This window comes from Neodiprion virginianus, chromosome 3, assembly GCF_021901495.1.
Source record: "Neodiprion virginianus isolate iyNeoVirg1 chromosome 3, iyNeoVirg1.1, whole genome shotgun sequence".
In the NCBI taxonomy this organism is placed as follows: domain Eukaryota; kingdom Metazoa; phylum Arthropoda; class Insecta; order Hymenoptera; family Diprionidae; genus Neodiprion; species Neodiprion virginianus.
Window position 1 is genome coordinate 36018089 of NC_060879.1, and position 14371 is coordinate 36032459.

The 14371-nt window shown below is 35.4% G+C and overlaps 2 protein-coding genes across 4 annotated transcripts; one reads left to right on the plus strand and one right to left on the minus strand.

Annotated features, from left to right (window-relative positions):
- Window positions 1-53: 53 nt before the first annotated feature.
- Window positions 54-11783, minus strand: LOC124300517 (NFX1-type zinc finger-containing protein 1-like). Of its 2 annotated transcripts, XM_046754715.1 has the most exons (16): window positions 11381-11783; window positions 10866-10977; window positions 7976-10181; window positions 7412-7691; window positions 6471-6970; window positions 5949-6266; window positions 5560-5859; window positions 5216-5374; window positions 4870-5130; window positions 4395-4620; window positions 3851-4010; window positions 3534-3645; window positions 2494-2711; window positions 2082-2356; window positions 1583-1881; window positions 54-1206 (listed from the first exon to the last, which is right to left on the minus strand). In XM_046754715.1, exons 1-16 carry the CDS (start codon window positions 11406-11408, stop codon window positions 820-822), a joined length of 5841 nt encoding a protein of 1946 aa, XP_046610671.1. In that variant the 5' UTR covers window positions 11409-11783; the 3' UTR covers window positions 54-819. The 2 variants fall into 2 exon arrangements, with proteins under 2 accessions (XP_046610671.1, XP_046610672.1); XM_046754716.1 differs by lacking the exon at window positions 1583-1881 and having other exon boundaries at window positions 1048-1206.
- A 142-nt stretch (window positions 11784-11925) lies between these two features.
- Window positions 11926-14062, plus strand: LOC124300528 (serine/threonine-protein phosphatase PGAM5, mitochondrial-like). 2 transcript variants are annotated; one of them, XM_046754737.1, is made up of 5 exons: window positions 11926-12230; window positions 12529-12707; window positions 12845-13059; window positions 13251-13384; window positions 13525-14062. In XM_046754737.1, the coding sequence occupies exons 1-5, from the start codon at window positions 12061-12063 to the stop codon at window positions 13673-13675; spliced, it is 849 nt and encodes a 282-aa protein (XP_046610693.1). In that variant the 5' UTR covers window positions 11926-12060; the 3' UTR covers window positions 13676-14062. The 2 variants fall into 2 exon arrangements, with proteins under 2 accessions (XP_046610693.1, XP_046610694.1); XM_046754738.1 differs by having other exon boundaries at window positions 13254-13384.
- Window positions 14063-14371: the final 309 nt, after the last annotated feature.

The window sequence follows — 14371 nt, forward strand, 5'->3', positions numbered from 1 at the left end:
ATTTACTTTCAAGGAAAAATAGAAACTAGATATACTTTCATAGCCTACGAAAATTCATTGTAGTATTTCATTTTATTCAACATTTCCATACATGAATTATCTTTTATATCATCTAATAAATATGAGAAAGGCGGTTATTTTGTTATTCCTTCAAGAACATAGGCGGTTAACATGAATCGTCTCGTATCGCGGCTGACCGTTGGACGAAATTTCTTTCAAAAGTGCACACACTCTACTCGATAGTAGAAGATAAACTTTAGTGTCATTTTTGGCAGGTGTCTATATACATTGCATACGGCAGGATAGAAAATTAATCTTATTATAATTCAGGTTCTCTCATTGGATATCAATCGATTATGTGAGTAGTGAAACTCAATAGCTTCTTAGCTACTTATCTGAGGGCGATACCTGCTTCTTATAATATTTATTATATATGAGTGTTACTCACACTCATTTGCTTACGGTTAATACGGTATTTTTAATTATTTTAGGATCGTTACCCTTTAGGAACCTGTACTTAAATACGCAGAAGACAAGAATTTGTATTGTAACTCTGAATATATATGAAATCAAAGAAAAAATATATAGAACAACTTCTTCGTTTCTTTTTCGAATCAACACATTATCGTTCATATTTTTCAAACTGAATACTAGTAAGGCTCCAAAAAACATGCATCATTGAAATCAATTGTTCATTGGCATAACTACAATACTTCGAAAGTTGTCAAATCAAAAGATACATTAGTATTCAACAGATGTATAATATGTATTTGAATATTAAGGGTTAAAATATGAAATCAGTGGCAGGCAGACAAGGCCCTAAGGATAAGCGGGACGCGTAGCCCCATCAATTTCTGTAGCTACTCTGTTATCAGCTCTCAAACGATGCGAAGTGCCGCCAATTCTGGCATCACACTCCATGCATTTGCTTTCCTCCATTGCGCCACCACAATTATCTATCACGTAAGGGTGGCCATTTGGACACTTATACCAATGGCCTTGTTTAAAGCCCATTGCTTTGACAATCATCTTTCGTTCTTGGACAATGTTATTGTCAAACTGCTGTATTGCAATCTGTATTCCCTGTTTAACTTCCAATTCTCTGCTTTTGGTGAATTTTTGAATGCCTAACAATTTTAATAATACTGCATCGTATTCTTTTTGATGAGCAATTCCAGACTTATCATCTATTTCGCACATTTTCGCCTGTAACGTAAAGTTGTGGTACAATTAAAATCTGAATATTACGGTTTTCTACTCTTTTTGAAATCAATGGTATCGTATTTCAACTATAATCCGATTTGAAAGTTTGAAAACCCTTAGAATTGTAGAAGTTACATATTGCGTAAAAGTGCAAATTCATATTCAAATGGTCATAATTTTTTTAAATATGCATTTCTCACAAGAGAAAAAATTAATGCTAATTGAAATTATACATCATCCGTCAGATTCGAAGGAAAAATGCAGATTTTCTTTTTTTATTACACAATAGTGCGCTTATGACTTGAACAACATTCTAAGTTCTGGAAACTACCGGAGGTATTTGATGTTAAAAATTTATAAATACGATCAAGGAGCATACCATGTATCTTAGCCGTTGAATTTCTAGTGCAATATCTTCTAATTCTTGATTGGATATTTGGCCTCGTGTTGGAAGAAACTGCACTAGCATAAGAAATTGATTTTTCACATGTCGATAAGATTTAACAGAACGGTCTTTTATTGACTTCAGTATGTCAAGCATCTCTTGTAGAAGTTTCAACACGGTTTCCATAGCGTCAAGTTCTTGTAAACTCAAAGTTTGCCACTTTCTATTTTTTATGAGGATTCCGTTTTCTCGTAATTTTTGTAATAAATTCTTTACCTCCGGAAATTTGAAATCTTGAGGAAATGCATGAAATGAGATTTTCAAAGAATTTATAAAGTAAGTAATTGTAAAAATACGAATTCTTAGTAGCAGAATATACATTTGCTTAAGAATAGGTAAAGATGTATCTATATACTGTATCAAATAGGCTGTTGTAAGCCAATGATGAAATACTTAGCAGTATTGAAATATGTAGTTCATTTAATACAAGTACCTGCAACATCCAAGTCGGAATTCATATCTTGTATTGTCTCAACAATATTTGTCTGCCTAATTTTTTGTGTGTTCGGTTTACCGAATACTTTTATCTTTACTTGTAGTACATCAGCCATATCTTTTTTGATTTGGTTCATAACTCTCATACACTTTCTTATAGGAGTTTTACAGAGGGGACAAGTTTTCATTTGAATCATCTCACTGCATTTTGATGCCCATATTGTGAGTGCATCACTTTCTATACAATGTCCACAATCTTCCAGAAATATAAACCTATCAAGATTGCAAAGATTGTGCAAAGTATATTAGGAAGTTGTTGTATGGTAAGGTTGGTACTTGCAATTTGTTATTGTATTCATTAAAAAATAAAGGTTTAAAAAATTAAGGTATTTTTAATTGTGTAAATTTACCTTGCATCTGGATCATCTTCATTGCCAAATAAAATTGTTGTGAGTTCCTCTTTATCGCAAATTCGGCATAATGGTGGGCAAGGATCGCCACAAAAGCCAACACAAGGATGTTCGCACTTTAACATCTTCGTGCAAGGTTCAATACATGGTTCTATATCGCATAGTTCATAGCAGCGTTTATTGCATTTTTGGTGTACGCATTTCCGTATGCAAGGTTCCTGAAAAAAATAATCCCCACATAATATTAACGTAACAAAAGGATATCTTTTCAAGATTTACTAGTATGTGAAAGGAATGTTCACATTTCAATTAGCCTGTGAAATTTGAAATCAAATTTATTTAAGGGGTAGATGTTGACACAAAATTCGAAATTCAAGAAAATTCGTTAATATCAGAATATTAGAAGCAAAAAAACAACAATATTCTGAGTAGTAGTAGTATTCCATCAATATTGTATTAAATGCTTTTACAGCGTCATAATTTGTACTTTATACCGCACTTTTTCTTTATAAAATATTTCGAGTATGATGCCACTATACTGGTTGCTGAATTTATGGATTCGATTAGTAAAATTACTCTTAATAATAATAACAACAACAACAACAACAACAACAGCAATAATAATAATAATCACTACCAGTCCCGCCATATCCTTTCTGGTATGGCCCCATAAGCGGATAGCTTGTGTGGTGTGAGGGAAGGATCGGTTAGTGATCATCATTATGCGTCTGCAGTCATCATAAAATGTTCAATAGAAACAGCCACATTCGCACAAGGGCCAAGGAAAACTACAGAGATTGCCCAGGTGTAGCTGGACCGAGTTCAAACTTCAGTTTGTCGATTCAGTGCCTGAATGAAGTGACCCGTATTACAATTTTGGCGAGTTGCCACTCTGGTCCTCATCGACACTGTAAATTCGAACTCAAGTCTTCTTGTTCCGCAGTCTCGCATACTACGCACAACACTACTACGGTCGGTAATGAATTATTTATTTTTAAAATTTGTATGATCAATATGTGATTAATTTTGGATATACTAACTTTACATTCCGTACAAGGTATTCCACATTTCTTGTTACATCTGTTGTGAAAACATTTGACTTCGCAAGGCTTCTTACAGGGTTGACATTCCTGCCTGCAGGGCACATCACACCTGAAAAATTCATAACAATATTGTGTGAGCATGATGACATTTTTCCTAAAAATATTTGTAATAATTGGTTTTATATTTTGTTTAGATCATTGAGTAATGTTGAGCAGATGAGTTCATTTACAGAAACTTGAAACAATTGATTGATAATTTCACATTTTGGCATCATTTACTACGTGTTTATTGTTAATATTAAAATATCAATTACTTATGTCCACAAACAAGGATGTTACCACAAGGCTGCCTACAAGAGATGTGCATACGTCCTTGGTTGCAGTTTCCGCATGTCCCGCTACATAAATGTCCACAAATTAGTTGTGTTCTGCATGGTTCCTTACAGTACATCAGTATCTCTTTAGAGCTCGATTCTAGACGGAAAAAATAATTAACACTCAAAGTATGAATTTCCTTCCAAACTTAAACTACTCCGATTTTTTTCCCTTTTTAAACCTTGTTATACTGTATGAAAGTACCTTCCATGATTATAGAAAATAATGTTTTGGCTTCTGGTTCCAGAGTTAACAACAGCTGAAATGTGGTAATAAAATTCTGCAATCAACCGAAATTTGGTCTGCAATAATTCCTGAATAGAGGCATAAAAATTGGTAAAATCAGAGAAAGTGCCCTTGCATAGTGTAACAAAATCACAAGAGGGAAAAGAAGTTCAAATCGTTGAAGTCTGAATACATGAATATACTAAATTTGAAACCATTCTATAAATTTTCACCTGTTGCTGTTTATAGAATACTCACCAATGCTTCGTAAGTGACAAGGCACTGAGAAAATATGCCCGCATAGCCCAGGTTCACTTCGACGAGTCATTACTTTGCATTTGTCAGTGCATGGTTCTTTGCATTTTGCTGCACAGGGATGACCACACATTAATATTCTTTGGCATTTAGCACCACATTTAGAACGTGTTGGTTCTTCACTGCATTTGACTTCCACAGTATGCCCACAAGGACTGAGTTTATTGACCTGAAAAATATTCGTAACTTTTTTTTCAACTAATTTAATTACTACTCACTTGTTTCATTTTGAGGTAGATTTTATGAAAGAATAGGTAATATATTTATTGGTCAATTGAGAAACATGTTTTTCATTTTTCATAAAAGAATAAATTGATAAGAATTCGTAACAAATTTGGTTTGACAACTTAACTTATACTTTATATTACGAAAAAACTAGAGTCCATTGAAATGATGGTATATTTAAAATTATACTCACTTTTACTTCACAGCCACCGCAAACTTCATAGCATTGGCGATCACATTTGTGAGTACAACTCATAACACGCTTGCAAGGTCTTTTGCATAACAAATCTTCTACATTTACAGCGCATTGAATCTTTTTATAATAATGGCCACAGGAGCGCGTTTTCTGTACATATATGGTACACTCTCCACATGTCTCATGGCATCGTTTCTTGCATGGGTGGTTGGAAGTGCAACCAATATTATTTTTTGCACAATCTTTATAGCAGAGGTACTATAAAAGAAATACACATCAAATATTAAATTTCTAAATTAGTGTTACCATTGTTCTAATATTTCATCGACAAGTCAAACTTTACCTCAATATGATCAGGATCTGCATCAGCATGGCAAGTAAGTCTGCAACTATGACCACATGCCAAACGAATCTCACAAGGATGCGGGCACTTGCACTTTTCAATAGGTTGATAGCAAGGTTTTTTAATTTCATGATTACAATGCGGTAAGATGGCGTTTACCTATGTAAAAGAATCAAGTGATATATTTTTACAGGAGTTAAACAATCTTATTCATAACAAATCTTTCACTTATAATTAATGTAAAAGAAATTAGAAAAGAAATTTATTTGGTGACACATGAGAGCGCTAGATTCTTGTGAGAAAAATTTTTGCTCCTATTGCAAAGCACAGCGCTGCATACCTACCGTAATATAACATTCAAATGTTTCTACATCACATCCACAAGGCATTTGCACAGTGTGCCCACATTTGAGTTGACGATCTACCATCACTCGACATGGTTGACAGCCTTCAAAACACTTGAGCGGACAAGGATGATCATTCGGACAACTTTTAATGCAGGCTTGCTTACATTGAAATTCATTGTGCTCCCTATCCAATGTGTGACAAATACTTGTACAAGAATGTCCGCACGGTAAATCACTGTCACATTTCTTCAAGCAACCACCTTCCGGACATTGTTGGAAATCACTCACACTCTGTATCTGTGAATAAATTCTGGTTGAATGAAATGGCTTCCATAAGTGAGACGTCAGTATCCTGAAGAATAATAATTATCGCAATGAATTATTACCTTTAGCAACTGGTCAGAATGTATTTGACATCTTAATTCAAGGGTATCACCTATGGCATTCTCATTTTCTAAAACAGTATTAATTTTTGGCCAGATCTCATTTTTTGTAAGAAGGTCATTCATGTTTCCCATTATGTAGAGACCTTCACGTGCACGAGATAATGCCACACAGACTCTGTTTTCCTCTTTAAGGAATCCAATGTTCCCTTCACCATTGTTGCGTACGAGTGAGAGAAGAATGATCTTATTCTCTTCACCTTGGTAATTGTCAACTGTTGTTACACGTACCTGTTTGAGAATTGTATAACGAGCAGTTTCCTGTAAAGTATAAAGCAATGTAATTTGTATTTGTAATTGTAATTGTAGGTCAACATTATTTCAAATTTTAAGAAACACGTGCCGATATGGGAATTGCAGTTAGTATATATGAAATTGTTACATAATCGAAACTAAATTCTAAAAATCCATCAAAGTAAATACTAAAACCACTTACAATGACTACGGAGCAAAAACTGTAATTACCTTCATAAGAGCAAATAATTGTCCAGTATAAGTACACAATATGGTGATTGCTGTGCCACTGTAACCTTGCAGTATTAGGTGTCTAGCAAATGCCACTAGAAATTGCGCTTCGTATGGGTTAGTCCAACTTTCTTCGCTATTATGGCTATTTTCATGGTTGTTGTGATTAAGGAAAAATATATTTTTTACCAATCCTCTTACCGCAGGGTAATCAAGTACTGATTGATGATTATAAAGTGTCGGATAAATTGGCGGGCAGATTAATTTGGCAATCTGTGGTCTCATTCGGTGCTGATACGCTAATTGTGTGCAATCACCTCTGATATTAACCATTCTTTCAAAGAGCGATATGTTCAAATTGTATTTTGTGCCCAGTTTGTAAACAGACGCCTTCGGTCGAAGTTGTTTGTGATCCCCAATCAGGATCACATGTTGGCAAGCCTTCGTCAAAGAACACACAACGTGTGGTTCAAGAATTTCTGCCGCCTCTTCCACTAGTACTAAGAGGGTAAAAGAGATTGGCAAAGGATGAATAAGTACTAGATTCCAATTAAAAATAGTAATCGTGTAGTGACAAAACTAAACATATTTATAAATCATCAAAAATAAAAAGGCACTACAAATTGATTTTACCTATCTCGCGTTACTGAGAATTTTCTAAATTCTACAAGAATGTTCAAAAATATCTTCACTTCCCAATACAAAACATTTCAAATTATGAGCCACTCGATCGATGATAGATCTTTATTTTACTGTGTACACAACTCTAACTTCTAGGAGTCCCTACTTTTCTTAATATCACCTATTGTTTTACTTTAATTCGTTTAGTTACTTAATGGATACATCTGTATCTTATACTGATCTTTTACTCTCCCAGGTCTCACTATAAGGTGAAGTTATAAATACTGTGGTATGATCAGTCAAACGTGATCGAAATGTACCTATGGGAGCATGAAGAGCACGTAAAGATGCGTGTTGTTTGGCAGCACCAGTTGTGGTAAGCCCAATTATTTTATGTTCTCGTAGTACAGCCAAATCAACCAGTTGTTTAGCTTCATCCAATTTTGAGCGCAGTTGACGAGATGTACGTTCCATCTCAGTTATTTTCTGCATTACATTTTCATAGCTTATCTTTACCCACTTCCAGTACATTCTCCAGCGAGGATTGCTGGCTGGGAATCTTTGGTTAGTGTTTATTATTGGATGTGAATTCAATTTTTGCTGCAAAATTAAGTACAATTAATAATAATAATTCAATTTGCTACTTCGACAATTATGGATGAATTTTCGTAATAAAATGTGGTGAGTATTCTTGCCAAGTTTAAATTGCATACCTGTTAGATCTCATTCTGTCCTATAGGAAATGTTTCCTATTACGTCAATTACCATTACTAATTTCATGAGTACGAATTAAAGTTAAAAGTCTTGACTAAAACTTTGTAATTTATATTCTACTGTATATAAATTTTGCATTTATACATACTTCAGAGCATAGCAAAGCTTACCTGTAGATTCGTTCGTTGTACGAACAATGCATTTAAATCCTCTTCCCATTCAATGGTTGGATCAAATGGCAGAGCATGCACCTCTGGGCCTAAACTTCTGTATTCAAGTATCTGTTGATTCAGCCTGTGTATCAGCATATCTATACTTCTCAAGGGAAAAATAAGTTTATCAGAATCATCAACTTGAAAATTCAAGTTAAGTTCTAATTCGTCATCCATATGTACGTTTTCATCATATGGAAGTTTTTCTTCGGGAAAATTTTCAGCAGTAGCACCTTCCAGATCTTGAATTGGTGGTGAACTTTGTGGAACCATAGTTAGATTGGTACTCACGATTAAGTTTACCAGTTCTTCATTGGATTTGATTCGCTGTAATTCTACATCATGGCAATATTCTTGCAGACAGCTCAAAGGTACAATAGCCTCCGCGGTGGTCAAATGCTTAAGAGATGCGCGCATTCTTTGAATAGAACTCAGAACACTCTCCAATTCACGTTTCACGTCATACATTACTGACAACGCATGATTCCTATAACCACATTGGACTGCCTTGCGTCTTTCCATTAGCGTGAAGTGTTGCAAAGCTTCACTTTTCGATCTGCTGCCAACACGCACTATGGAATTAGTGTGCTGGAGAATACCTTCCAGAAATTGATCCAAGGCATGATTGGTCAAACAAACAACAACAATTGGTCCATGAGGCTTCCAATATTTTATGTTATCCAACAAAGTGCCCACTATTTTCAATGCAATAAATGTTTTTCCTGTTCCTGGTGGTCCTTGGATTACTGCAAACTCTTGTGTAAGAGCACACCTAAATGCTTTGTACTGTGTTTCATCTAATTTCATTTCCTTGGCACTCGGCCAAAGATGATCTCCGTCAATAGGAAGACTGAAATCTTCGTATTGCAACATTTGACCTGGTGTAAGGTAACGAGGCAGAGAAGTGGAAGTATCAGCATTTACGAGATACTTTGTCATTGGGAAGTTGGATTCCCTCATAAGTCGCATAGCATTTAGGACTGCTAAATATGGTTCAAAGTATATCTTTGATTCCAACATAACAAACTTAGTGCTGTATAAATCTCGAGTGATTTTTGTACCCTGACAAGGTTCTATCAAAACAAATCCTTTTTCTAGTTCTTTTTCATCGCGATTAGCAACAGTCACAAAGAGAATAGTGTTGAAGTTATCTTTACTCAGAAGTAATAATCCACCAAACATGAATCTTTTTGATGTATGCCACTTTACTTTTAGTACACCAAATGAGATCAAAATTCCACTATTATTTTTCGCAACATCTGGGGCTATGAGTGTTACATTTTTATAAATCCGAAGATCGTGATTTCGGTATTTCGCAGGACCATGCAAATACTCTTGTATGCCACTGCGCAGAGGGGATACAAAGTCTTCACGTAACAAACGAAACTGAACATCCAAGTAATGTTCAACTGAATCATATGCGTCTTTTATTTTGCATGCCCTGACAAAAGGGTTTTGATTGTACAAGTCTTCCACTGTTGGTATAACGCTCAATGATCTGAAATCTTCAGGTGGATTCTCTTCCACAACTTCTTGAGAAGTTGTCTCACGTTTTTTGTTTTTGTCTTCAATTTTCTTAATTTCTTTTTCCAACTCTTGCAGCATATTCGATGCATCATTTTTCAACTGTTCACGAATTTTGTATCCATCCCTAAGCTCAATAGCTGTGGTAATTGGGATTATTTTTTGTAAAATGGGGGTTAATTCGTCCCTAGCTTTACTCGGCAATAGTTCCATGATTTTTTTAAACAGCACAATCAGGTTAAGCCAAAAATTATCCTTGTCTTCATGGTATAGTCTATTTTTCATTTTGTCAATAGCACTTTCAAACGCCAATTTTGTCAAGTAACTTTCCAATTCTTTGAGGAATTTAGGTGAGCAAGCGTGGCTTAGTACACTAGTTACAATTTCAGCAAAATTAGCTTGCGAAACATTGGTCAAAACTCGCAATGTGACCACCATGAGATCTGGGGTGGTAATGTTGTTTAATAATTCTTCGAAGTCAGCTTTCTTGTTGGTTAATGTTGTAACAACATCATCACTATTGCTTATACTCAAATCATTCAACCGTCTGAAATTGAAGAATCGTGTACTATACTGATCTCTGTTAGTCGGTTGCCTATTGGCACCACTACTTCTGCTACGATGCTGACCTCTGTTCTTGCTGTGAAATTAATGAATATCATATTATTTCAAGAAATGTTATAAGACTTCGCAAAGTACAATTGCTTATTAAGTTTCGTTCTATCAATAAGTATAAACGATTGTTCAAATACTCCTTCAATTAAAATTGATTACATATTAGATAAAAAAATTTTAAAAATGCAACTAAGTAGTAGATTTTTTTCAGTAAATTTTGAAACAGAATAATTGTACAGCACTGAAATATCCGTGTGTAATATATTTACAATTGATCAATAAATGGACTGATGGTGATAATTATCGTTATGAAGCTTTAAATTACAGTTGGTTTTATTAGAGGAATTAGAGCTTTATTTCTCTCAGAAATTTTCAAGATATTGTGTTTACATCTTATATCTAACATATGTAAAAGTTCGATCACTGGCATAAACTTATATTTAGACTTTCCGGCAGTCTAAAGGTTAAATTGAAGATTATGAACAGGAATTGAATTTTACCAAATGTCATATTTTGTATAGCATATAGAGACAGTATTTGTAAGTTTCCAAAAAAAGTTCTTATTGTACAAGGAATAATTGGAACAACTGGGTGATCTACCAAATACGATTTGTAAATGTTTAGTGCAAAATAATTGCAAATTTGATCACAATAGTAAAATTCAGAAGCAGGAAATTGTTGGATATTGTATCAGGTTCAGAGAACTCACTTTGCATTGGCATTATGATCTTGGGAATGATCATTACGCCGATATGGTGTTCTGTTATTGCTGTTATTCACATTATTATTTCTTCCACGATATCTGCAATGTGGACGTTGCCCTGTAAATAAAACAAAAAGCATGAGTTTTGATCTGTTGTTTTTCTTATAGCTTATAATCTACTTCCAAAGTTATGGACTCGGTAAAATTTGATGAATTATGGTATACCGACATGTTTTTCTTCAAGCTAAAATTAAGAAATTAATCAGTCAACTGACAGACCACGAATATTACATACGACTTTACTATTTATAAGAACATATCAAAATAACAGATAGAGTTTTGTGAAATAATACTAAATATATCGTTACGATTGTATACAAATCTTCCAATGACTGCACTTTTAGGAAAATAGGTATAACGTTTATGCAACTTAACACTTTTCTTTGAGGAAGTTTGATGTATGTATGTACGTTTAAATGGAATGTTGATCACGAACAAACGACGTTTATGCACATACATACCAGCGTCTGGTGGGTTTGACCTATCCATGGTATTTTGCCACGTCAGTGCCCCGAAACCATGAATATTGCGCTTCACTTGGCTCTACGATTTAATAACTTCACTGGATCCTTATTAACGTAAGAACTAGAAAGTGGCAACTCTCGTGTAAAGGCCTAGCATAAAGCATGAGCGTCTGGACGGTCTGGATCAAATCCTTCTTGGTCGAAAAAATCTGAATATATGCACTTCACAGCTAGAGTCACCGTACGAGTTTATCGCGTCGGGGAACTCCCGCGTTTCGTACTCCTTGTGCCGGGAAACTTCTCCGCAGTTCTCCGCTCTGCTGCTTCCCGACCACGGTCTTCCCGACTGTCGCCGACTACACTGGGGCAATGTTGACTTACATACATTAAACTTCTCTCGCACACTGTTTCGGCCCCCAGTGAATCACACTATACTTATATCCTCAGTCAACGACGGCATGGGTAGCTGAGCGGAAAGGCAGAGCATGTCCTACCCTCTACATTTCCACAAACTCTATGGAAGTTCGTTTTTTGCCACAGCTGACGACGGTTGGACGACGGCTTCCACCGACGTTGTGACCGGCGTGTGTGTGGCTCGTGCTTCAAAAACGTCATTTCATCTTTTCACACGCACGACGTAAAGATAAATGTAGATTTATGTAACCAGTTATCGCAAAATGCCAGGATTAACGAAATTTCAAAAATATGCCATCTCCGGACTCGGCGTTGTCGGCGGAGCTGCACTGCTTTATTACAATGTTTACGGCGGCGGTGAATCTATGCATGTGCTTAACTCCTGGACCACGAATTTCACTCCATCTGTACAATGGGAGCACAATTGGGATAGGTTAGGATCGATTGGACTACAAAATTATTTGGCCACTGTTTTTGGTGGAACGCGCGAATCACGCAAATTTTTTCCTATCTGAATCTCTTATTTGCACACTCACGTGCTTAATTCATTCGACATAACCAACACGCAGCATAGTAGTTCGTGTTTCTAACATGTAAAGACGTTCTGTAATTCGCGTTCTTGTCCTCGGGATGGAAAATGAAATTTGTATAATACGGAGCCTAACTTTGCCATCACAAAATCACAGTATTACTCTGAATCTTTCATTCTATTTTGATGTTGCACTTTTCAGACGTGAGCCAAAGTCCTTGGTCAAACCTGTCAAGATCAACTCTGAATCTGATGAGAATAGGTACAATGAAGATCTGGCTTCGCAAAAAGTGACCGCTACACGTAATTTGTTCCTTATACGACATGGACAGTACAATACAAATGGGAAGACCGACTGTGAGAGAATTCTTACCAATCTCGGTGAGTAGCTTTGAGACGACAGGATTTTATGGTTCCCAATGCTATTGGCAGTAGATTTGGATATCATATTCTGCACAAACTGCTTCTGCAGATTTTTAATAAGCATTTCAGATTTTATTACGATGTTCATATTTCAGGCAGAATACAGGCAGAATCTACTGGCTCACGCCTCGTTGAATTGAACTACCCTTACACGCTGATCGTCAGATCGACGATGAGTCGGGCGCAAGAGACGTCTAAAATTATAGAAAAGAATTTTCCTGAAGTTCCTACAAAAGACGACAGTCTTCTGGAAGAAGGAGCGCCTATTCCTCCCGAACCACCAGTTGGTCATTGGAAACCTGAAAATTATGTAAGCATTACAAGTATTGTTGTGAATTTCGTTTTTCTTCAGAATCGTTTTATGCTCGTTTTAATTTGCAAATCAGTTATAAATTCCTACAGTAAGAGAATAGTGACTTCAAGCGTAGAGTATATATGAAAGATGTTGTTCCGTTATTCGTCTGTTTGTGTAAAGCATGTTTCATAAGCAGCTTGTTGCAGCAGTTCTTTCAAGATGGAGCTAGAATAGAAGCCGCATTCAGGAGATACTTTCACAGGGCAGATCCTAAGCAGACGCAAGATTCCTATACCGTACTCGTTTGTCACGCAAACGTGATAAGATACTTCGTCTGCAGGTAAAGATTGATAACTTTCGCTCAGGTCATTTCTTGAATAAATGATGAATAAATTACTGTTTTTACCCTCGCAATGTGCCATAATACGATAACATGAATACCTCTTAAAATTTTTAAAAAGTCTCTAATTTTCTTTACAGAGCTCTGCAATTTCCGCCAGAAGCTTGGCTACGTTTGTCATTGAATCACGCAAGTATTACTTGGATTAGAATATCTCCTTCTGGTAGAGTTACTCTGCGTTGTTTAGGCGACACTGGGCATATGTTACCTCAAAACGTTACTGCCAACTAAACTAATTGTCTACTAAGTAACAAGTGAAACATCTTCTATTTTTTAATCCATCAAAATACTTTTAATTTAAATTTGAATACATTTGTAAATTAGTATTACAGTAGATAGTAATAATTAATTAATGCAATATAATATGCATACACGTATTACATTTATGGGTATTTTAGATTGAAATTTACGGAGGTATGAAGGTGACTCATTTCTTTCGTTTTCTTAGGTCTCATGTTTGAAACGATAACGTTGGGTTTTATCTGTTGCAGTTTTTTCTTACAAAATTTTGCTGAATCGATACATGTATAACGTTCACCTGAAACTGAACGGCATCTTTGACATCATTTTTTACCGACATAATACAAATAGTTATCATTGTTTCAATCATTCAAAGTACATGATCACTTGTAAATTTTCCCCTCAAAATATTTCGATTGTGTTGATTGTATACATTTGTAAATTTAATGGAAATAATTATTTGTCAGGTTATTGTAATTTTGAAATTTTGAAAGTTGGCATCAATCAAAGAATTCAGCAGCCAATTATAAACTTCTAAGGTTAAAAAACATTTCTAATGATTTCCTGTGATTCCTGTACTCATGTCACATCTTTTTTCGCTCAGCAGGTACCTTGATCTAAGTAAGTCATTATATTGTTGGCTGTGAAAATGATAGATTGTGGGAAAGTTAATGAAATCGAACTCTC